This window comes from Cupressus sempervirens, chromosome 7 (assembly GCF_028749045.1).
Source record: "Cupressus sempervirens isolate cs-2001-9-10 chromosome 7, ASM2874904v1, whole genome shotgun sequence".
In the NCBI taxonomy this organism is placed as follows: Eukaryota; Viridiplantae; Streptophyta; class Pinopsida; order Cupressales; family Cupressaceae; genus Cupressus; species Cupressus sempervirens.
This window is the reverse complement of record NC_143124.1, coordinates 474,416,492-474,437,508: the sequence shown is the minus strand read 5'-3', so window position 1 is coordinate 474,437,508 and position 21,017 is coordinate 474,416,492. Positions and strand designations below refer to the sequence as shown.

Here is a 21,017-nt window from a genome sequence, read left to right as displayed (position 1 = left end):
AATTACATGAGGCGAATTTAATGTCGAATTTTTTTTCGAGTTTTTTGACTTGCCGAACTTCATCCGAACTTCATCCTTGTCGAACTCGATCTCGAACTCGAACCTTGTGACTTAGGTTTATTGAACTTATTTCAATTTGAATATTTGTAAAATATCTTGATTAGTGGTGTAGTATCATACTATCAAATGATTTCATTTTGTATATTTCTTGCATTTCTTATATATATATATATATATATATATATATATATATCCGCACCCAAATCAGAAATTTGATAAATACTCAAACGAGGTTCAAAGTTAAACACAAATGAGAAATATATTCACAGAATTATTGTATTGTGAAAAGTTTAGTTAATACAGCAAGTGTTGTTTTTGTTGGGTTTTTCCCTTGAAATAGTTTTCTAGGGTAAATACTTGTGTCATATTGTGAGTGTGCCATTATCCTTTTTCCATTGCATCTAAGAATCTAGAAGCACTACTTGTCTTGCATAGGTTTATCAGTATTATTTCTTTTCACAATATACATACAAACAAAATAATAGTTTATATTGTAAAGGATGAAAAATACTTATCAGTGTTAGGTAGTCTATTTAGAGTTCAAATCCCACAGAATTCTACCAAGCCTTTTGGTTTAGGAAAAGGTTCCTACATTACACCCTCATTTTCCTTTCCAACAAAAAATCAATGGATCAAAGACTTTAGATATGAACCTTGGCTGTTAGTCTTTTTATAACAATTTGCTGCGTCCACATATGCTGATGCTACCTCATGCGTACTTTCAAGCTGTGACAAGTAGATGCACTATAAACAGGTTAGATACCGACAATAGTTTGGAAATTTCCACATATCAAACAAACATTATATGCATCTTGCTCTGCAAACCTTTAAATGGCAGCTGGCAAGCTTGATATAAGCAGATGCCGCTTTATCCCCTGAGACATATAAACAGCCCACTACATTAGGATTTATTCAAGGCTGTACACTTAATAAAACTTACAGTTTAAGTAAAACATTCACAAACTGTGTGAGCTATTGTGTTCTTTAAGATCAAATTAAGATACATGAAAATATCCTCATAAGAATCTGAAAGGATGGATGTTGATACACTAACTCTTTAAGAGTTTACTATGAAGTGTTAAGGTTGTAGCTTCTGTCAGATTGTTTTTAACATGACATACCTTGTTGATGGTAAATCATCTTTAAGATAAATATCTTATAATATAAATTATATATGTAATATAATATATATTATAGATATTATACATTATACATTATTATATAATAATATTATATATTATTATATAGTAATATAATAATATGTTATATATATGGTTAACATATTAATATTACATATATGCCTAAGATGAGTTACATATATGGTTATTTATATTACTATTATATTAATATGTTAACTAGTGATGTTTAACCGTAGAGACATGTCTCTTCATGAGACATGTCTCCTCCTCTCATATTTATAAGCCTTCATTTGCATTTGGAACACAATCAATACAATGGCAATTGTTAGTACATTTGCAGCGATCCTAGTAAAACAACATGGTATCAAAGCCAACTGCAAATAAAACTACGAGTTGAAAGGAATAATCAAGCACAGAAAAAGAAGAAAATGTCTGAGTCTATATGTCTTCATGTGTGATAGAAATAATTATTGCATCCACCTCTATGATCACCGTTCAGATTAATTATACAGTATCTAAGATTTTTGCTCTAAGCAGCATTGAGATTTTTAGTGGCGAGCATCTAAGAAAAGAGTTACAAGAAAACATCTAGTATTAGGCATGGTAAATAATTTACTGTGAATATTTCAAAAATAAATTTCCAGTGTCTGAGATTTTGAGGGCCAGATAAAATAATAAAAGGAATTGACTATATTTCATCTGAATATTGCTAAAAGACAACAACAAAAAATAAGGGGTGATTGAAGGAGCAATAAAGCTATACATGTGAAAAAGACAACAGTCTCCAGCGACAAACATAAGCCTCAAGTGTTTCCAGCCATTATTCTGCGTGGAGGAAATTAAAGCATAGAATAACGATAGACTGGAAGAGTTTCCAATTCAGCATATATGGTTGCCATCTCATGTAAGGAAGGCCCAATAGACCCACTCCGATCTCAATTAGAATATGAAGTTGCCGCTAATACTGAGCAGCCACACCAGCGTGAAATCCAGCAAGAGATCAAACCAGTGAATGATGTTTTTGACAGTCAAATTCATATACAGATGGTGTCGAGAGATCTATGGTATCAAACAATAAATTGAACCAACGTTGATGAAAGTCCAATAGAGGAATCCACGTCAGACCCAATGATGGTGTGGTGCTTTATTAAACTACAGCAATGGAGATTACACGGCAATCCTTGATATACAAAAACAGTGACTTGTGATAAGGCAACATTTGTGCAATTAAAATAACATCGAGAGCCTTGTTCAGCAATAGAAATTTCAGTGAAGTTATCCAAACAATTATAGGATATCAATTGAATGACCAACAGTATGAATATTGGCAGAAATTAATATGACAAACAAAGCGATGAGTATATGATGAAAAAGACTATAACAGGTCAGCATGATTGAAGAGAAGAGTTCAAACCCTATGGAAATAAGCATTTGACTCTTACTCACCAACGATGATGGAAACTAAAAAGTTCCTCTGCAGACAAATAGATTTTGTTAATGTTTGATATTCTTTAAGGTGCATATGATATATTTGAATAGTAAAGAAAAGAGCTCAATAAAGATAATATTCATTGTGAACCTGCAACATGAATCTGAAGTGATTGATGGGCAAAATAAAATGTTAGAGAAATGATAAAGCATCAATAATTAATAGCATAATTGTGAAATATTTTATCCTGACCAAACATGTCAGCCTTGTTTGCCATGCCATCATTCAAGAGCCACTAAAGAACTTTGAAAGATAAGGAGTAATTAATAACAATGTAATATTTTGCTTAAAGTTCCATGGTGAAGTGCCACCGAAATCACAATGGAATAGGTGCGATTTAAATGAATAAGTATTAATTAAATGAAAGGGTGTGATTTTCTAAAGAGATGTCTTCTTGGATAAAACAAAAGATGTATATATAGAAAGAGTATATTTTTAAAGAAGTAGAAGTGAACAGGGAAGTATGTGGAAGAGAAGATAGAGAAACTATAGAGTGATAAAATAAGGAATGGGAAGTCAGCAAGTGAGACGTATGACTGCAAGCCCTTACAAACTCTGACGTATTAGATATGTAGATACGTTGGGCGTAAAGGAAAAAGGAACTCAAGTTTTGGAAATCGATCACTACTCCTATTCTTGATCAACATATTCCCAAGACATGCAAGTAAGGTTTGTAGATTATGATATGAATTTTTATTATTTCATATTTAGATTGAATGACTCATTATTTAACATTTGATTTGTTATTTAACATTTGATTATAGTATTATGAAAAATGTATGTCATTAAAGCTAGTCATTATGAATAATGGCATCAATCATGAAAGTTCTAAGGGCATATGGACAATATATACATCCTAAGTTATAGCTAGGAAAATATTATATTGATTCCATAGGAAAATAATAATACGTTGAAAATATAGATTAAAGTATATCTATAGAAAATGGAATATATGAATATATGGTTAATGTATATACTTAAATTAGATATTTATTATATTGAAATAATGGATCATTCTTAGATTAATGTCTAATGGAATGAAATATCAGATAAAAGAATTATTGATGTACAAATGAGAATTTATTATCCTTGAGCATTTTATTTATCTAATCTTTGTAATATCTTGCTTACTTGTATTTCTATACGAGCATTTGCCTTGATCTTTTCATTCGAGAATGCTATTAAAGGAAAAAGAGGGAGGTTGATATTTCAGGAAACCTTGAAAGAGAGAGAGAGAAGACTGATGTTATTTAATATTTAGTTGACCTTCAGTGATCCCAATCTTATTGATTAAGAAAGAGTAGACAATGTTGAGATGAATTTCTCTAGTGATCAATAAATTGTCATTGTCAAGAGGACCATGATTCATACATTGTGACCATGTGATTTTAATGGGTCTACCCCCTATGTACATCGTGAGAAAGTGATGACTTCTAAATGATGTCAATTGTATTTACAAAAGTTATTGTGAGAAAATTTGAGTTGTTGTGAGACATTAATGAAGTTTTTAAGAATTCATTTGAACCATCTACAAGTCTCTCCTTGATGAATGAAACTTGACATATGAGTTGTAGAGTCATTCATGTGGCACAATCATACTTAATCAAGATATTGACGTATTGTGGATGAGTTTGACAAAATGGAAGGACATGTTTGCTTCTACTGTTAAACTAAATATATGTTTGGACCTTCAATGGACGAAAAGAGCAAGTTGGAACTTAGAAAGGAGTTGTTATATTCAATACAAAATTGTTCAACAATATAAGAGTGAGTGTAAATTTTACATAGTGGGGAGAATAATAGTCAATGTTCCATTCCCAATTGAACCTTATTTAGAGGGGAGATGTTTCATTCTCAAATAATCTAAAAAGACAATTTTTGAATCTTCATGTATAGATAAGTATTTTTATCTTTTACATTTACCTACTCTTTGTCGTCTCTCTCTTATTTGTAATTCTATACATACTATAAGGGTTATTTGCCTTGATCTTTTCCTTTATGTTTGAGGATATTCTTACAGGAAAAGAAGGTTGGCACTTTAAATATGCTACCAAAGACCCTGATGATCAAGATGAATAAAGTGAGGCTCCTGAAGCAAATATCTTTGATGATTGAGATTATGAGTATCCTTCTACATTAAGAGGGAGTATGACACTTCTTCAAAGGCAATACATTAGAAAATTAATACTTAGAGGAAGTCTAGAAATACATGTGTGTGACTCCATGATTTTGATGGGCCTACTCTTGAGTGCATCATGGGGAAGTATTGACTTATCATTAGAAAATTAGAAGATTGATATCAAACTCAGAGTTAGTGTGACAAGAATCCTTGGGGGAAGAGAGACTCTAAGGGAGTAACTACTATACCTGATTTCTAAGGATCATTGTTCAAAGGGAGAATTTTTTTGAGGTGCAATCTTTTGTGAATGATATCTTCTCTATGAGGAGAAGTTCTAAGTGAAACTCCTTATAATGCATTCTTCTTTGTGAAAGAAAATTAAGATGAAAACCTTTGTACCACCCTTTGACTAGGTTCATGGTGGTTACTGTTTCGCATATGATATGTAACGAAAGGTGATGATCTTTCATTGACATATACAAACAGAAGGTAACCATTATAAGATGACAATCTTATAAATGGTACACCTATTATCATGACAAACTTCATTAAAATGTTGTCCCAAAGTGTTGGAAATCATATGATAACGAACAGACAGAAGGTAACTATTTTAAGGTGGCGATCTTATAAATGGTAGACCTATTATCATGGTTCTTTGGGCCGGATTTTGCCGGACACCATGATAACCAACTTGTTACGGTTCTTTGGGCTAGATCTTGTCGGACACCATGACATAGTTACTACTATAGACCACACTAAAGGTGGTGTTTTAAAGTTATGGAAATTGCTTCAATTGTGTGTTATGAAAGGTGAGAAATTTAGCCTCGATGTGAATTGAATATCATACCGAGATGATATCTCTTCGTATTCTTGAGAGCATAATGTGTTCTATAAATCCTCCCTAGCTAAGAGGGAGTGCTAAGGTTGTAGCTTTTGTCGGATTGTTTTTAACATGAGATACCTTGTTGATGGTAAATCATCTTTAAGATAAACATCTTATAATAAATATTATATATGTAATACATTATACATTATTATATAATAATATTATATTATATAATATAATAATATATAATATATATTATATATTATTAACCATATTTTACATATATGTTTAACATATATGCTTAAGATGAGTTACATATATGGTTATTTATATTACTATTATATTAATATGTTAACTAGTGATGTTTAACCATAGAGACATGTCTCTTCATGAGACGTGTCTCCTCCTCTCATATTTATAAACCTTCATTTGCATTTGGAACACAATCAATACAATGGCAATTGTTAGTAGATTTGCAGCGATCCTAGTAAGACAACATGAAGACCATTCAATTGAATGAGGTGAATCTCCTAATATTTCACGCATATGTTAGCATATTTCAAAGACTACATGACAATGAGTACATTCAATTTCCCAATGCTAATTTCCACCTATATAAGACATTGAATCCCAGCTCCTCACTGCTCACTCTCAGATTCAAATTCTCCAAAAATTGACAAGGCATCTACTGCTTGGCATTTTCTCATCATCAATCTATCCAAGTTCTAGTCGGAAACCGGGTTGACCAGAATATATACTTCAATAAGTCTAGTGATTATCATTAGAACTACTTCAATCATATTCAGTGAGCTTATATTTGGTCAATATGTCTTCATACATAAGGTTAACCATTAAATGCAATGTTATCCAACAGATTTCTCCAGTACTCTGCCTAGTTCACTGTCTAAATTCAAATGTGAGATGGCCAACTAACAAGATATTGTTTTCAACATTCATTTTCTCTTCCTAGAACATAATGATCTCCAGTTTTCCTTGGCATATGCTATTTGGGGATATCATTCCCCCTTCTTGGCTATATATACTAGTTGCTTGACAACTTATGTGGCCAGTCCCTTCTTGTTGTGGCTTTCTATTGTAAACTGCTGTACTGTTAATTCCCATTGACCCACTTTTGGTAAGCTGTGGACATTATTATAATTTCTCTCTTACATCCAAACAAAGGTTCTATGATATAACATACACAGATTTTCAGAAGGAATAATTTTTCAGATGACTGTTTGATTTTGAAGTGCCCTATATAGGCAGTTATAAAAAAGTGCACTTTACAGGATTTTGCAATCTTATATGAGTTGCCAGCCTTTTCATACAGTTCTGCAGCATCATCATATTTAGAACCAAAAATAGTCCATCCTTGGATCTTTTTATCTGCCTTCTTTTCAAATTCATATCCCTTGGCTTCTTGATCTGCCATCTCCAGAATCCTGTAAACATAAAACAAACATACTTTAAGAAATGCATCTTTGATCAGACAATACAACTAACTAAAGACTTCAAGCCATTATGAGATTAAATATAAAAAGCAAACAAATTACGATTTGCATCTCCAAACAAACAAGTCCCTGATAAGTTATCACATTAAAAAAGAAATCTCCACCAAAAAACAGAACTTGCATAACATTGAAATGTCAAATTGTAAAATCCAATAGAGAAAATGTCACTTAAATACAAATCTTGATTGCAGAGGAAGAGATTATTTATGTTCATTTGTTTCAAGATATATGAATGCTAAAGCACTGCCCCATGATGCAGGAACATGTGAATTTGAGCAATCAGCATCAACCAAAAACAAAATCTCTTTATTTGTGCTCATGCATAAGGACTTTTGGATCCTATAGTAATAATAATCTTGAAGATTTCATTTTCTAAAAGTCTATAAAATTATTTCTTGTGCAATTTATGTTCTTGCCACTTGTAAATAGATTCCTGTTAAGTTATAACACCTCTTCAATTAAAAGGCTACATATCACAGCAACTATGACCAAATGGCATCGTACAGCAACTATGACATGTCCTAGCTGAGTAGTTTCACACATATGGCATCTTTGACTTGACCAAACTCATCCTTAAGCATCGAATGCTCCAACTGGCTACTTAAGCCAAGTGTATGAGATATTGATGAAACATCCGTTGCATATTAAACAGTGTGCTCCTCCTCCCTGCCCTGCTATTTTTTAGCCGGTGGGTGAGATTCCCTTTGGCGGCAGGTGTTTATACCTTGAAAGTGCATGCAATTTCGAATTTAGTTCCCAATTGAAGAGGAAATTTTCAATTAATGCTTGGCAATTGAAGGAGAGTTGACTTATAAAGAAAGGATGGCATCTAATGCCTCTCCCATTTGCTTTTCTGCATTGCATACTTCTTGATGTATGACTTGGCATTGTACCTGTGGTTGCACCTAATTGCAATCATATGTGGATCATCTGTGGTGCTTTGATCTTGTTTGGATAGCTTGTTGTTGAACAATGCGATTTTGAGTGCTTCCCTTAAGCTCTATTTTGATGAATATCTCATGATCGTTTTGGACCCATGATGTGTTGGATTTCCTTATGGTGATCTGGATCATATTGTTGCATTGGCATACATGCTTGCTTCTGGTGCCTGGTTGTGAGAATCCATTGGTCCTACAGTGATTGTAAATATGAGTTGGTTGGGGTGTGATATTCCACCTGATTTGGATTGGGGTTGCAATGGAAAATGCCTTGGGATTGAATATTGTTGTAATTTGAAATATCAATGTTAACATGGAAATGCAATTTGAATCTGATTGATTATTTTATAAGGCAAGATGTGTTTTATGATATTAAATGCTACCCAATCGAGTTAGAGATATATGTTACATTCAGTGGATTATTATGATGTTGACCTTGTTCAGGGAATTTTCATATGTTCATTGTTGTAGAGAAATGTTATTTATGTCATTATTTAATGGATTAATTAGAAGGCGTTATTATTCTTGTGCTTTAAATGATGATTGGATGTGAAAGGGATGATATTCTATCATTTGAATATTTGAGAATGCATATGATGTTAAAATCCCCTTTCAATGGCTCTAGTTACTGCAACTATTTTTATATATAGGCACTTCAGCTGTTTTATACATGTGCATGAGCAGGTACATTTGATGTGTGAATGTTTTATGATCACAAGTACTGGCATCAACTCCACCTGGCTCCACAAGTTATACGAGATATCACACTGGTCAAAATACTCCCTAGCCCAAATCCATCATACCTATAATTAGGACAATGTTCCTATTATTTATTTGAGCCCCGGCTACCACATGTTAATATTCAGGTAGCTTTGAGAGATATCATCCATATCATCGGGAGAGTCTTTCTTCTGTCTGCGAAATGTCATTCTATGGTTACCATTCCTGCTCAGCTCACTGAAAAAAATAATGACATGGCACCGTTATTGTATTACTTGTCTTCGGGCGACTCACTACGGATTCAATTTTCTTGGCATTGTGCAAGATTTCATTTATGTTGGCAGTTATTGTTTATGTTTTCAGTTTTATCTTCCACACCAAATGAACATCTCATGAGTGGACAGTTTCATATTCTATAACTCCTGATGGTTGAGCAGTTGGGATCCGTTGTTCCCTAGCAAACTTTATTTGTGCCTACCATTTTCATTCTTGGATATATCATAGGTGATGATTGGGTCTATGTTCTGTTGTTCTGAGCATGGAAAGAACATTACTGTTCTCTGTTTAGTATTTTGAGAAGTGTCGTATCTGGTATTAACTTTGTTCTGTATCCTGTTTCAGCACTGATACCATGTTGATGTTAAAGGATATATATATATATAACCTTATATAATAAATACATTATATCTCATATATAATTATTCATAGGTTTATCTGACTAAAGCTATAAAACATTAACAGCTCTGATAGTTCTCTCTCAGTAAACATTCTGATGAGAGTAAAATACTCTTCTGTAAGGAGTCGATGTTTATATAATTGTTTTGATTTCTAGTTGTGTGAGATCTTGTTTGGAATCGAGGTTTAAGTAATACATTGACTGTCTGATTGAAGACGTCAATGGTATGCAAGAATTCTGTAATGTGTTTGAAGATTTGAATAAAGGAATCATCTTTTGGCATGGCTGGGTTTTTTCCTTGGTGAGGAGGGCTTTCCCAGGATAAGGACTTGTGCTATCTGTTGTGTTTTGAATTTCAGTTATGTTATTCTGGTTCTCAAAAACTTAAAGCCACAATTGGTTGTAGTTGGATACCTAGTCATCATAAGTAGCTAGCTCATGAAGAGTATTTGAGTATTTTTAGCTAAGTTGCATTTAAACATAGTAATGTTTTTGAATGTTAATTGCAGTGGTTTATTCTTTAAATGCTTTAATATGCCCTATTTGTATTTTAAATTAGGGCAATTGCCTAATTGGATAGATGGGGCTCATTTGGGGACATCAATTATTGATTTTAAGCATATTATTTTATTTATTTTATTAACGTGAAAAGTGAAAGTACGACTATATTGTGAAATTATAACTCTTTTTGAACACTTAAATAATTTTTTCATAATTTTGCTATCAAACCAACATTCAAAATTTGGAGTTTTTTTGGGTGGGAGAGATTTCTTGAGCCGATTTTTATGGGTGATGGCTCATTGGAATTGTCTTGGGGAAGGCTTCTTGCTGCTTTGTTTTTGTGCCCTTATTTTTGGTGTGCGGAATTTGACCACTATCTGAAGTTTTGGCAACTTGAGAGATAGAGAATTAGATTTCTCCTTCAATTCTCCATCTTTCGGTTTGAAATTTCTTGCAAATGTAATTTTGATAAAATAGAACATAATTCCTTCTGAAATCAAAATCATTTGGTTGCTTATTTTAAAGATACGAATTTTGGTTTTGAAAACATAGTTTATAAAATGAAATGCTGCCCAAGTTTCATCAGATGGGTGAAATGGAAATTTTGTTGCAGTTTTGAGGTATTTTGCAGTAGAGGACCTTTCGTCAGATTTTTTATTTGGTAAGTTTGAATTTATTATGTTCACATTCCATAAATGGTGGATGGCCTTTCTGACTTGTTTTTTTGTCCAAGCTGGCCTTTTTTTCGGCAAAAGTGCCAAGCCACAAAAATATTTTATTAATACTACTAATACCTGATTCAAGAGCTCTTGGAGGAAGGTACTAGTGAAGAAAACCTCCATTCCTTGCCCTCCAAGCTGGCTTTTTACGAGAAGTGGATTTTGATTTGACGTGATATTATATTGTGGTATAATGAAATTATATATGTGATTTTCGAATTGGGATTGACTCAGATCCAGTTCCATGCTTTGAGGTAATATGGGTGTTTTGTGAATAGTGGTATCATGACGCATTGTTGTGTGAAAATCTTGAGATTGTCCTTGGTAATGGCATTGTTTATGGGAATTATTTATTTGATCATTTGGATCCATTCTCTTGGAATTGAAACCAATTGAGTATGCCACATTATGGTTGGACATTGGCATTGTCTAATTGAGACATTTGTTGTATTGAGATGTTTTGCATTGGGTTCTTGGCAATGCGTTGTCCTGATTCCTCATTCAATTGAATGGGATGAGCTTTGGTCTAGGTACTAAAGTGGGTTTAGAGAGTGGCTCCCATTCATGTCCCCTACCCATAAGTGGTACACTTGCTAATTGCTTATGGGGAGTATTGTAATCAAGTGATAATATAATAATGAACTTGGGGTAAAACATAAATTAAGATAAGTGGATTCCTCAAACACATCATGAGGCTATGGGTGACTTGAGAAGGCTTTGCTGTCAGGGAGCAATAGGACTTGTCTAGGGAACATGCTTGCCCATGCACAAATTTGCACGATCGTCATTCCCATCCATAGGCAAGAAGAATCAATTGTGTGGAGTGCATCCCCAAGAGCACACATGATAATACTCCCCATACTTAACACTTGTATCTAGGTCATGGTATCTTGAGTAGCACCCTATGGAATTATTGTTGCTTGAGCATTTCACTTATTGTGTTGGGACATGTGTCAGGTGGCAATTTTCGGCGTCGCTCTTGTTGGTGCCTTCTCATATTTATTTGTCATTAAAGTATGCGTCCTCATTCTTTTATGATTACTATTGTTTCCTAGGCACCTTTCCGTCTTATTGTTGCTCTATGATATGGTGTATTGGTGATAGCTTCTCTATGTTACACGTGTGTTATGTTTAATGTTTGGGAATGTGGCATTATGTTCAGTGTTACTCCATGTTGGCATTGTGTAAATCTATCCCCATATGCCTTCTGGTATGACTGTTTAATTGAGTGACTATCTCTATAGGCACAAAGGAGTGGCTTAAGGGTTCCATATGATCAAGTAGTATTGCAAAGCACCATACAAGACTGGTGAAATTGGATGCATGAATCATTCCAAGAATACCCACCCCTCCTTTTCATCCTCTAATACAATAATAAACTAGAAAAATAATTTTAAAAATAATTTAAGGAAAAATTTATGAAAACCCACTAGACAATTCTTGAGAAAATTTATTAAAACCCAACAAATGTTTTTGAGGAAAAAGATTATTAAAACCCTCACATAAGGGAGTCATACCCAAACCAATTCCCGCTCTAATACCATGGAACTTTAATAAACCAATTTTTTTTTCCATAAAAAATCTCTCTTTCGTATCTAAAAACAAAACCTGAATGATCATTAACTAAGGTTCTAGAAGACAAGCTAAATATTGCAGAACCTAGGATACTAAAAGTAATCTAATATCCTCAAGGGTTCCTTGGCAGGGCATAACATGGCCGAGTAGCAGAGAAATTGGAATAATTCTTCTGATTATAGGTTGACAAGCAGCTCAATCGTGAAGACCAAAGGTAGTGAGTCTGTTCTTTTCTATTGTATGTGTTGGACTATTATGGTGCTGAATATTTGAAAGGCAATTTTGTAGGTACAAATGTCATGTTTACAAAGGCAGACTATAATTTCCTGGAATCTTGGTGCATATTGTTGGGTAAAGATCAAAAGTGTTGCAATGAATTTTTTTTTACGACATAATATTTGGTCCCAGAATAAAGTTTTTTATGTTCTTGTTTGTGCCATCCATTTAATCCCTATCCTTGATTGTATCTGTTATTAGAGCATGTTTAATTTCTATGAAAGTGGGTATATGAGTTGTCAAAGAAGGTGTGTCCCACATTGGTGTTCGAATATCCTCCAACAAAAGAGTGCAACGTAGAAGGTATAGACAAAAGGCAAGGTTGACCACCACAAGGATAGCAGGTAGAGAATGTTTAGAAAATTCATAAGTTTTGTGAATTGGGAAAGAGGCTTGAAGGTCAAATACCCAAAAATTAAGTTTAGTTTCTTACACTAACATCTCCTCCCCAATGTTAGCAAATGCTTCACAATGCCAAGAATTATATTAGCCATTGTTCCCCTTGCACTGCTCCAATTTAATTAAATTATTAGAACAAAGTTGAATTAGAAATTCTACCACACAATGCTTGGTTGGATCAGTTATCCCACATGCATCCTAGCAAGAGGTGAGTGCTTGATTTTGAAAAAATCAATACATGCCATAAACCTTGTGACTTGGGAAAGAGAGTTAAGTTTGTGAATTGTAAACCTGATGATAGGATTAGATTTGGTTGTCAGTCGTCTTTGTCACGGTAGTGAAAGGAGGTCCTTTCCTTGTTTGTTGATTCATTAAAATGAAGTAAACTTCTTCAATAAGATTTCATTCTTATATTATAAATGGAAGGAATTAATACTAAACATCTCCTTGATTGATTTAAATGGAACAACCTCATAATTTTCTCTCTATATATATTATAAATATAGATATACATATGCATATACATATACATATACATATAGATCTGTATATGGATATTTATATGTACACATAGATATATATATATATATATATATATATATATATATATATATATATATATATATATATATATATATATATATATATATATATATATATATATATATATATATAGATAACTATGTACTATATGTATGTATGTATGTATGTATGCATGCATACGTTGAATGTCAACTGCCCTGTGTATGTATGCAAATAGTAAACTTTATGCATGCACACATACATATGGTCATGAAATAATTAGCGAATATATGTATGCATCTACAATGAGTTATATATCTGTATGCATGGGGATATGAAAATTAGCACCAAACTTTTATATGTCGGTTTGGGTTTAGTTTCAGTTTCAGTTTCGAGTTTGAAGAACCAAATTACCTGTACAACAAAAGCTTTATATGGGATTTGGGTTTGTTAAGACAAAAACATGTAAGAATCATACATACATACATACATACATACATACATACATATACATATATATATATATATATATATATATTATAAACAACAAAAACACCATAAACTTGTAATCATAGCATCATGACCATACCATCGTAATATCATATACTTCAAATATTGGACAATTTAGTAAGAGGAAAAGTAGAGATAATATCAAATCCAATGCTTGAACAACATTATTGGACAAGTGTTAAATACAATCATTATTATCACATCACACATAGGCAAACTCTAGAGAAATTGTCTAAAATACTAGAAATGTTTGGTAATAACATCATCTTTGTTGAAAAGCTTGTGACAATAATTGTTTCATCTTAGCAGGTAATCATATATCCAAGACAGAGATCTATGAAAAACTATTCTCCAGATAAATACGTTGCAGCAAAGGCCGTAGCCGTAAATATGTCATCCCCACATGGTTGGATAATAATGAAGTGAACATCAAGTTTTGGGTGATTTTGAGCACTATTCCTCTATTGCTCTGATCTAAGAAATAAGTTGAATTTTCAAATTTGCTTAGTCTTGTGATTATTCTATTAGACATCAAAAAACACCAGTTTTACGAGCTTTATGATATTTTTTTTAAGTGTTACCAAATTTGTCAAGCTTAACATCTTCAAGGAAAATCCAAAAAAACAGTTGGAATTAAGAAACGTTGAGAGGAGGGGTGAATCAGTGTTCTGCATATTTTTACTTTATAATCAATGTTCTGCACATTTTTACTTTATAATCTCATTCTTAAACCACTTAACACATATAATGTTAATTAAAAATGCAGAAACAAAATAAAAACAACCATAATGCCAAGTTTTTTGCATGTAAGCCCGGTGAAGCAAAAAACCAAGGTGGTGATGAACCCACAAGATGAAAATGCCCGACAAAAGTAATATATCCTGTTAGAAGTAGTACAAAAGTGGAAGGCACATGCATTGAAGCTCACTACTCGAATACAAAAGGCTTACTTCCTATAGAACAATACAATGTCACTATAAAGATTCAACTAAGAAACTGCATCTACATATGCCAAAATACAGCTCCAATTAAGTACAATATATTGATTTCATGCACTTCATAGCTTACAGCTCTGTAGCTCTAATTTGGATCTCAAATCATGATCTTTTGCAGGTGAAATTGCACAAAATTGCTATATTAACCTTCCACACATTTCAAAATAACCGAAGACATTGATCTTATATATCTGCAACATAAGATTTAATTGACTACATGTCAGCCCATGAACGCTGTACAAAATAAGCAAAAGTGTATGATCAGTCGGCCAAATTTGAATGTAAATCTCAATGCGAACCAAAATAATCAATCACACACTACCACACATTTCAACTGACCATCCACAATAACAAGAAACATCACCAAAATCGATCCAACAAATCCACTTAAGGTTCTATTAAACCATGTTCTTCTTCACTGTCAACTCAAAAACAGTTATAAAAAACTTTCTAACTCGCATACCAAATAACATCAGACCGCCAATATCTAGAATAAGATAGAATAGGCATCCACGAATCTTCCCTAAGATCCGTGACTCGATATTGAATAGATAGTACATACTAGACCAAATACTAATCACTTCTATACTGTCCTTCTCAAGAAAAACATTTATTTTGTGCCTCTTGCCTCAATCTACCTCACTCTGCCTTACCTAAGACATCTTCATCTCAGTCATCGTTTCTGCCTTCTCTTCACTTTTCATCTCTCTCACAACTTCTCCTTTTGGAGCAAAAGACACATCAACCTCTGGAACATTAACCTCAAAAGGAATACTTGCATCAATTGGCTCTACATTTGGAACAATGGTGTCATCAACACCTTGAGCTTCATCTCTAACAATATCAAATTGGTTTTCTTCCAAGATCTTCTTCATCTTCTTCACCACCTTATTTGTCTAAACAATCATAAGCCTATTTATCCTTCATTTGCTAACTTGAAAAGATGAACCATTCACTCTATTTCTACATTGAATAGCTTTATGACCAAATTTATTGCACACAAAGCATTTTCCATTGAAAGATGGGTACCTCTGAGCATTAGGTTGTTTTATCGAAGACTTTTTAGGCTTGTCCATAAGATTGTCTAATATTTAGTTCCTTTCACCAAATCTGGAACTTTCTCCTTTTTCAAATCCTTGACCTTTCTTGTTATCTCGTCTTCTAGCTTTCAAGTAGCATATCAAGCTTGGCTAAGCTGATCATGAATTTTTCTTTATATTCATTTGCAATAGCAAGTTCATCCCTAAGAATGTCAATCTGCTTTTCAAGAACTTCTGCATTGAGCTTTGATTCTTGTCGGCCAAGTTGCAGTTGGCCAATCTCACAATTAAGTATGTGGCTTTCATCAGATCTTTCCTTCAAGGACTGATCCAGGTTTTCTTCATTCTTCTTTCTTCCCTCAATCTCCTTGGTTAGCCTCATCACCACAAACTCCATCTCATGCTTTAGAACTTCTTTATCATTTGCTAGCTACTCACATTCTTTTGTTTTCTCCTTTAAGGCTAGACCTTCATATGTGCTTTCTTTCTACTTTATTTGCTCACAAAGTTCCTGTCTCTTATCCATGAATTTGTTGAGCTGCCCTTTCAATGATTAAATGAAACCTTAAGCTTCCTTAAGACTCTTTCTCAATTCAATAACTTCATCTTTGGACTGATCAAGATCTTCAAGTGCAACGAGTAGTTGTTGTCGAATACTATTTGAATCCATTGAATCACCTATTTGAATCTTCTTCAAGTTGCTAGGCTTCCTCCGAGTAACTAGGCTCTAATTCCAATTGTTGGAACTAAGGAACACTAAGAGGGGGGGTTGAATCGGTGATTTGCACTTTTTAAACTTATTAATTTGATTCTTAAACCACTTAACACATAATGGAAATATAGATGCAGAAGCAAAACAAAACAACCATAACATAAAAAAAATTGTATGGAAACCCAATCAAGGGAATACCATGGTGGTGGTGAACCCACAAAATGAAAATACTCTACAAAAGTATTATACCCTATTAAGAGTGGTACAAAAGTGGAATGCACATTGCCTAGAGCTCACTTCTCAAATACAAAAGGCTTACTGACTATGGGACAAATACAATGTCACTGTAAAGATTGAACTAAGAAACATCTACAAATTCCAAACTACAGTTCTCATTAAGTACAATATATTGATTCTATGCACTTCATAGCTTCTTGCTCTCTAGCATTGATTCGAATCTCAAATCATGACCTTGCACACATGAAACTGCAAACAATTACTATATTCACTTTCCACACATATATATAAATGACCAAGTACAATATATTGATTTCATGCACTTATAGCTTCCTGCTCTCTAGTGCTGATTCGAATCTCAAATCATGACCTTGCGCACATGAAACTGCAAACAATCACTAAATTCACCTTCCACACACATATAAAAATGACCAAACATATCAATCTTAAATATCTGCAACGTAGATTTATTCGACTACATGTTGGCCCATGAACACTTTACAAAATACCAAACATGCATGATTAGTCGGCCAAATCTGAACGTAAATATCAATACAAAGCAAAATAATCGAACACACACTACCATACTTTCAATTGACCATCCTTGATCACAAAAACAATCACCAAAATCAATCCAACAGATCCCCATAAGGATTTACTACACCATGTTGTTGTTCTTCACTGTCAAATCAAAAATTGATATACAAAACCTTCTGACTTCCATACCAAATAAAGTTGGGCAACCAAAATCTGGAATATGATAGAATAGGCATTGGTGTATAGATAGTACATACCAGACCAAATACTGATCATTTCTATATGCTTTGTTTACTGCCAAACTTAAAATAAATCTGTAATTTCCCTTCCGTTTTGAACGAAGGTTGTCATGCAAATGGGTACACCAAGATGAGTTGCCATCGATGACAACATCCAAGCACTTAAACAAAGTCTCTTGCCAACAAAAACATCCCTATATATCTTTTTCTCCCTATTCAGCAATACATGGAATTGCTCTGATATGCTCAAGAAACATGATAATGTCACACAAGGTAGAATGTAAATTTTTATTTATATTGCAAACTAGAAAGACCAGAGGATTTAGAGATAGTAGGCTAGGTTTTGGACATGAAAAAAAGTTAAATTTGCAACATAAAAAAACTTGTTTTCTATGCCTACCTGCCCCAGTTCATCATGGATCCACCCAGGTACACCCAACTTCGTCTTGGCCTGCCTAGGTACAAACTCTGGCCAAACCCAAAGTTGAACCGGACCAATTCTAGTACCTAGTTTGAACCTAACCAGTGCCAAGGCTTGAGACCAACAAACCCGGTAACTTAGCTTTTATGTGTATTTATATATAAAGGTGTAAGTGTTGGCAATTTGGCTAAGGTAAGTTGATTGTAGTTATCATTAATGACAACATTATGTTGTATTAAGACTGCTGAAAATAAGTATTGAATTTAGTATTGATTAACCAAGAAAACTGTCTAATTATCAAAGAAAACTGTCTAATTATCAAGCAGTAAAGCAGTAAAGCAGTCAGACTGTTTAATTTGGGGAGCTTCACAGGGATCAAATATAAGTCTAGAAATTGGAGGGAAGTTAGTTTGGACAGTGTAGAAGACATGTCTAAGGCTGCTAAACTTTAAATTATGTTTTGCCTATGTTCTGGGTGGATTTTCTAAGAACGGCTTTGACATCACAAAAACAGGACAGTTGGCAGAATATTGGTAAATTGGTCAAGGAATTGATTTGACTTGTCAAATCAAGAAATTGACAAGGTCAGGACGATATCAGAGATGTTAACCCTCAACTAGCAGATTATAATATTGGGATTTGGTAATGTGTAGCTAAGTACAAGGCCAACAGATTAAAGAATTTAGTATAAAGGAAAGGAATTTTGTTTAGAGAACATGCCAATTGTATGTGAAGATATGATTGACATATGCGCACTTTATTGATATTGTATAGATACAAGTTTGATGGTTATAGTAGAGCGGACAGTTGTCTGTATGGTTTGATGCAAGGAACTACAAAGGACTGATCAAATATTGAAGATATCAGCACAGTCAAGGTTTTGGTATTATACTAGACTACTTGTAAAGTTGTATATGTTTGTAAGAGCAGTGAGCTCACTTTCTTATTCGAATTATAACTCCTAACAGGGTTAAGGCTTCTAACAAGGCCTAGTTCTCTAACAAGGACAAATACACTATGTGTATGTAATTAGACTCCTATCAAGGTCAACACCTTTCACATAAGATAAGATAAGATAATGATATTAATGTCCGACAAAAGACCAACAAAGGGCCCAAAGGACTGGAAGACACAATAGGGAAGAAGAGCAACCCAGCGGGAGCACCAAACAGTGTCCAAAAAAGAGAAAGCAACAAAGCAAAGAAAGGAAACAAGAACCAACAAACGAGAGAAAGACTAAATATCCTTTCTCGGTCCAAAGAAATTCATTACCAAAGGATATGACCCGGGAAGACCAGGGGCTCGAGCCCGACTCTGGGTAGCACTGGGGGTAGGATGTCGCAACCTAATGAATCTGCAACAATGTCTAACAGATCTAGTATGTTATGAGGTGGGCCTACCCAGCAACTGCTTCATGCCCCTAGAGGGTGACATGAGCGGAAAGAAGGCGGTGATGAGCTGATCCGAGGCCCGATTCTGAGGAAAAATGAGTTGTAAAGTGTGGACACAGAGCTGCAAAGTCTCACGGAGGTAGAGGGCTGAGCATTGTTGGGCAAGGTAACTGAAGAAGGCCAAAAAAGATCTATAGTCTCTAAATAAGTAGTGGAACCTGCCTCTAATCTCATAGTAGATGAGGAATCTAAAGATGAAATGGATCTCAGTCTCAGTCTCTAATAAAGTGCAAAGTTAGCAAATCCAATCATCTCTAGTCAAATGGTGATCCATCTGACATTGTAGCCTATGACTCCAGTGTCGACTCAAGTAGAAAGGACGCACAATAGTCCCATCACGGATCTCAAGAAAGTGCTCCGAATAGAAGGCCATCCACAAACGTAGACCCCCGTGCGAGTTAGTCTAGGTTGTGGTGATGTATTGTTTGTATATGTCAAGTCTAACGTACCCATTCAACTCCTACTATGAGGGGAGGAGATGAGCGAGAGCATCCAATGAGAACTAGTAAGGAGGGAGGTGATCAATATCTATCCCAATCAAGCACAATAAGACAATGGCCTCGGTATACCAACCGCAAGCTCTGGGCCTCAAACTAGAGCTGACAATGTCAACAGAGGAGCCGTATGCGAGGTAGAAGTATCTATGACGGTCATCCATGGAGTCCACAAAGCCCCTAAGTCGATGGAGAAACCAGATCAAATCAAAGATAGTGCTAAGCCTGAAAGGGTGAGCCCCGAACTCAACCAAAATATTATTGTGTGGGGTGTACCGATGACATCTAATGATCCGACAGAGAAGGGACTGGACTCGCTCAATAGATGCCCAATTAGAATCGAGAAGCAAAGGTCCCCAGACAACCGAGTTGTACAGAACTATCAATCTAACCAGAAAGTCCAAAAGAGATAACTTGGCCTCAATGTCCTGAGAGTGATGCCAGAAGCATTGTCTCTCCAAAACGGTGAGGGAGCCCATCCCCTTGGCAACCCTAGGTAGGTGAGTGGGCCTCATGCTCAAGTGGGGCCAGAGAAATTAACCCCAAAGTAAGTGTATGACGAGACAATCTCAATCACCTGACCCTGAAAGGTAAAGTAAAGATGAGAAGTCTTCAAGCAGTTGAAAACCATAACTCGAGTCTTGCCTAGGTTCACGACAAGCTAGCGTCGGTTGCAAAAAGAGGTTAACCCATCGATAAGTCTCTGGAGCTCCTTTGGGGAGGAGGCTAGGAGAACCATATTATTGGCAAAGAAAAGAATGGAGATAAGAACCTGGTGTAAGCAGTGACCATCTCCGAGGAGCGAAGCCTCACTGAGCAAGGCCTCAAGCTCATCAATGTAAATACCGAATAAAGTGGGGGAGAGAGGGCAGCCCTACTTCACCCCAATGGTATTGTGAATCAAATCAAAG

The 21,017-nt window shown here is 34.5% G+C and overlaps 1 protein-coding gene across 1 annotated transcript in view; it reads right to left on the bottom strand.

Moving 5' to 3' along the window:
• LOC149547610 (alpha-soluble NSF attachment protein 2-like) overlaps nt 1–21,017 on the bottom strand; it is a 128,603-nt gene that overhangs the window by 83,597 nt on the left and 23,989 nt on the right. Inside the window, exons 2-4 of the mRNA XM_089791720.1 lie at nt 6,921–7,075; nt 886–935; nt 714–786 (exon numbers count right to left, since the gene is read on the bottom strand). Coding sequence (XP_089647846.1) covers nt 714–786; nt 886–935; nt 6,921–7,065 — 268 coding nt within the window. The 5' untranslated portion in view covers nt 7,066–7,075. The remainder of the gene's footprint in view (nt 1–713; nt 787–885; nt 936–6,920; nt 7,076–21,017) is intronic.